Raw genomic sequence first — 5,097 nt, 5'->3', positions numbered from 1 at the left:
AGTTACGCACCTTAAAACCACATCAGTGCTGCAATATAAGTGCATATGCTGTATAAGCCGAAAGTACGGTATGTTCTAAGCATGGTCTTTAAGTCTCATTAAACTGGAAATGTTCTAATTGGTCAAATGGTCAAGCTAAATTTTAATGTTTTAATGTTGTCTTACACAGTAAGTAACCTTTGAAATGAGTGTCTCGTTGAATTGCTCAAACGTCTTAATCCAAAACGTTTGCCACGTCTTCAAAACATCATGGCAAAACACCATGCTGGAAATATAAGACATGGTGCAGTGGCACTGGTGGCTTAGCGGTTAAGGCTCTGGGTTATTGATCAGAAGGTCGGATCCTGTCATTTTGTGGGTTCAAGCCCCAGCACTGCCAGGCTCTGGGTTACTGATCGGAAGGTCGGGGTTTCAAGCCCCAGCACTGCCAGGCTCTGGGTTACTGATCGGAAGGTCGGGGTTTCAAGCCCCAGCACTGCCTGGCTCTGGGTTACTGATCAGAAGGTCGGGGTTTCAAGCCCCAGCACTGCCAGGCTCTGGGTTACTGATCGGAAGGTTGGGGTTCAAGCCCCAGCACTGCCTGGCTCTGGGTTACTGATCGGAAGGTCGGGGGTTCAAGCACTTGGCCCTGCCAAGCTGCCACTTTTGGGCCCTTGAGCAAGGCCCTTAACCCTCTCTGCTCTAGGGGCGCCATATCATCTCTGACCCCAATTTCCTGGCATGCTGGGGTATGCAAAGAAAAGAATTTAACTGTGCTGTAATGCATACGTGATCAATAAAGACTCATTATTATAATAATGTACAATAAGGTTTAACCTTGTGTTTCAATACTTAAACATGCAGTTGAACTTCCTGTGCGTGGGTCTTAATGGATTCTAATCCACAGCACTATTCCCACACACTGTCCAGAGTCCACTTATGGTCCAAAGTCCTCTTGGGATTACTGCTTGCTGTTCTTAGTAGAAGTTTTCATTTTATACAGTCTTTAAATAAAGCGATATTGTGTAAACTATTATGTATTATTTCTACTGTTACATGCAATTTTTACATCCCTGTCCCTCATACTGCTAGTAAAAAAGTAAGCATTTTTTAATAATCCAATAATACATATTTTTGTGCCTTCCATGATTCTGTGAAACTGAACACAACTAATACCTCTATCATTCCAGGAGGAGGTTCAATCTAAACTGAAACCCCTGCAAGACAACCTCGAGTCGTTTCTAAAGGCAAAACGGACTTGTGATCTTAACATAAAATACATTAAGGTGAAGTAAAAATATGTATTCTGACAACTGTATCATAAATAATTTTATTTATCTAATGTGATTAACATGATTTTCTCGGCAATGTTTTGTATCTTAGAACCAGGCTCAACATACAGAAAAGCGAATTAAGAGCGAGTTTCAGAAACTTCATCAGTTTCTACAAGATGAAGAGACGAAGCAAATATCTGCACTGAAGGAGGAGCTGAATGAGAAATGCCGAATGTTAAACGAAAACTCCAACTTTATAGCCAATGAGATTGTACAGCTTTCAGCAACTATCAAATCTATCCTAGAAGAATTAGCGACCGAGGATATCTCTTTTCTTAAGGTAATGTGGCATTGTTTCATTTGATTCTACAAATTCTTGTGGGAAGCAGGGTTGGGAATATAATGTGTTTTTTTTTTTATCATCACTACATGAAAATTGCTTTACTCTGATTATATTGTTACCAGACCTGCTGAGCTGTAGTGCCGTAATTTAACATCAAACTACACTAGTATGAGTTATCACTTAAAAATAAAAACACTTCCTGGAAACCCCGCTCTTCTAGGAACTTGTGGCCAGAAAGGTTATAAAGATATCAGATGCCCTTCATACCATTAGTGTAGCATTTGAGGCTAACACTAAAGGAAGAGAGACTCACTATTGCATGTTACGACCTGTTAGGTGTGCTCCTGTAACATAGTAGAAAACATACTTAGATACAATACATTCAGTACGTGGACAACTATTCAGCTTCACACAGAATACAAAGGGAAATGAAATGATTTGCACTGTAATCTCATAATCACTGGTTTTCACACATGCTAACAAGCATTACTTACTACTTTCTTCTCTTATCTCTCTGCACAAACACAGCTTAGCCAATCAATGCTTATAATGAGCTGCAACTAGCTTGCAAAACCCCAGCACTACATCGACAGTACGTCTGGCCCTAAATATGTACTGTTGCTGTTTTCTCTTTGTCTCTATAATCATAATATTTTACAGGCACTGAACTGGAGCTTGATATAGTCTACTCAGAGTACTGTTATTGCATATGAAGAGTTTTGAAGAAGCGAACTTGGTACTAAAAAAGTTGTTAGCACTGAAAGTGCTCTGAAGATGTGCTGAAAAGATTTTTGTTGTTGTTGTTTAACCAAAAAATTTTGATCTACTGTTATAGCCCCAGCACACAGTATCTGATAAATCTTCTGTAAATGGCCAAGTTGTCAAAAATATTTGCTTCTGCTCTCTTTTCCAGAACTACAAAACTGCTCTGGAAAGGTAAGTGAGTTGCTTCTTATTTCTTTCCTGCTCTGCGGAGTCTAAACTCATGGCAATGTTAACTCCTGGACCTTCTTCCAGAACTGAGTATCAGCTGAAGGATACCGAAACAGAGTCTGAACCACTGATTGATGTGGCGAAGCATCTGGGTAACCTGCAGTTTAAAGTGTGGAAGAAGATGAAAGATATGGTTGAATACTGTAAGTATTATAAGTTTAGATGCATCACAGACTTGCTACATCAGCATGACATTATTGGTTAGGAAGGAGTAATACAATCATAGAAATTGTTTTTCTCCAATGCCTTTCACTTCCTTTACAGATCCTGTGATTCTAAACCCTAACACCGCACACCCGTGTCTCAATCTGTCGCACGACCTGACTATGTTTGTGTTCCAAGATAAGTATGAGCCGCTACCTGAAAACCCAGAGAGACATAACTATCATTTGTGGGTCCTAGGCTCTAAGGGCTTAAACTCAGGGACTCACTGCTGGGAGGTCGAGGTGGAAAACAGTGTGGAATGGGCTCTAGGTGTTCTGACTGGCTCTGATGGAAAAGATTCTACAGTGCGTTCCTACAGTGCAAGTGTATGGAAAAGTTGTTACCAAAACGTTACGTATGGTGCCAGTGCCACTGGAGGGTCTACCACCATCCTCAATTTGACGAAGGACCTGAAGAGGATCAGAGTGCAGCTGGACTGGGACCACGGACACGTCTCATTCTCAGACCCAGTCACCGGCCACAATCTAAAAACCTTTTTCTACAGTTTTACAGACAGAGTCTATCCATACTTCTGCAATCAATGTGAACTTTATCCTCTGAGAATTTTACCAGCAGATACTTCTGTCAGTGTAGAACAGTCTGGACACAGTACATATCACCTTGCTTGTGATAATACGGACTTTTCTGCTTAGTTGTGTACACGGTGGCAAGAGAGAGAATTGACAAAATCAGAAAGAATGTTGGATTATTTACACGTGAATAACTTCTTGATGCTTGACATTATGACAACATGTTTTTCATCCACTAGTCACAGGAATGACATTTGTATCATGCTACACCAGTTTAACAATAAAACTGCAGTGAATTTATACTTTTATAAATAACATAATAACAAAATAGCACACAAACTTGTTCTCCCAAGTAGCGCCACAGAAATGCATTTGCACTACCATCCAAACTCGTGGTCTCCCAATAATGCCAGAGTTATGGTATAATGATGGGTGGGAATCGGCAAGACCAAATATGGCAGAAAATGGGGCTGTAAAAACCCACACAAATGTTCATTTTATTATTTCATATTTATTATTTACAGTTGCAGTTATTAAAGTTATGCTTCATTACATTTGTTTAGGGCTGCAACTAACGGTTATTTGCATATTCGTTTAGTTGGCCAATTTAAAAGCACTGAATTAAACTACAGTCCTACATTAATAATAAAAACTCACTTTCACTGCACCTTGTGGTTTCTGTTACTCACTGCCTTTAGACATATTGTTTTACTTGTGCTTACTTTGATTGTACTGTTTTAATTAGACATTACAGATCTTACTTGCGCTATACTGTTTATCAGTGCGTCTACACCGCGAGTGAAGAGCAACGCAGCCTCGTTACTAATAGATCACTTCTGTTATAATAAACAACAGAATTTACACTGCAAGTGCCAAATACAGCATATAATGACAATACACTGGAATTAAACTAAACCTTATAAGCAGTTGGCACCAGTTTCCCCTGCCCCTTACACACAGTGGAGCATGTTGTATACAAACATAAGTTTGTGCTCGTGCATCACTGTCGTGCTTCCCTACTACAGAATCTTCTCCGTGGTGTTTAATATAAAATGCTCTCCTGCCTTAGAGGACTTGGAGGTCCCACAATTTTTCCCACTGTCACGTGACATTTACGCCTCCTGATGGTCACACTGTCTGATGGGGACTGAGGTCATGTTGGGTATAAAAGGTAACGTTGACATAAACAGTAAACTGAAGAATGTCATTGTCATTGACTCGGGGTATCTGGTAAAGCTATCGGCGGCGCATTACGTGCGTATGACATCATGTGCCACTGGGAAACATCTTATACTTCCGGTTAGTAAAAAAACGCTAGTGTTCCATTTGAGATTATACTACCCTTCTAAAATTTAATATTTACAACTTTAATAATATAACAGAAGTAACGTAATGAGTAAACCTGCCCCATGCCGTGTGCAGACCGACTAATCAATAATGAGATTTGTTGACAACGATTTTCATTATCGATTATTATCAATTTTATTGATTAGCTGTTGCAGCTCTACATTTGCTTATTGCAACTCGGTAAGATCACATCATATTCCGTGATATTTCACAACGTAGGGTGTAATCAAACGTGTAATGACATTACCCACTCTGGACAGTTTAATGAAGAGCATGATTAGATCGATCGCTATTCACAGAGAGACAGAGAGAGACACTCACGAGAGATGGAGGACACCACATGGGATGCTAATGAGAAGGATGCTTCCATCGATATCCATTCCGAAAGAGAAACTCAAGCGAGGTGGGAATCACCACACGGTGCTGT

General features: G+C 40.0%; 1 protein-coding gene across 1 annotated transcript in view; it reads left to right on the top strand.

Annotated features, from left to right (window-relative positions):
* Positions 1-3,984, top strand: part of LOC128606956 (zinc-binding protein A33-like) — a 4,760-nt gene extending 776 nt beyond the window's left edge. The window contains exons 2-6 of the mRNA XM_053623532.1: positions 1,170-1,265; positions 1,363-1,593; positions 2,510-2,532; positions 2,614-2,732; positions 2,854-3,984. Coding sequence (XP_053479507.1) covers positions 1,170-1,265; positions 1,363-1,593; positions 2,510-2,532; positions 2,614-2,732; positions 2,854-3,446 — 1,062 coding nt within the window. The 3' untranslated portion in view covers positions 3,447-3,984. The remainder of the gene's footprint in view (positions 1-1,169; positions 1,266-1,362; positions 1,594-2,509; positions 2,533-2,613; positions 2,733-2,853) is intronic.
* Positions 3,985-5,097: the final 1,113 nt, after the last annotated feature.

The sequence above is a fragment of the Ictalurus furcatus genome, chromosome 4, assembly GCF_023375685.1.
Source record: "Ictalurus furcatus strain D&B chromosome 4, Billie_1.0, whole genome shotgun sequence".
Classification (NCBI taxonomy): Eukaryota; Metazoa; Chordata; class Actinopteri; order Siluriformes; family Ictaluridae; genus Ictalurus; species Ictalurus furcatus.
This window is presented reverse-complemented; position numbering and strand designations above follow the sequence as displayed.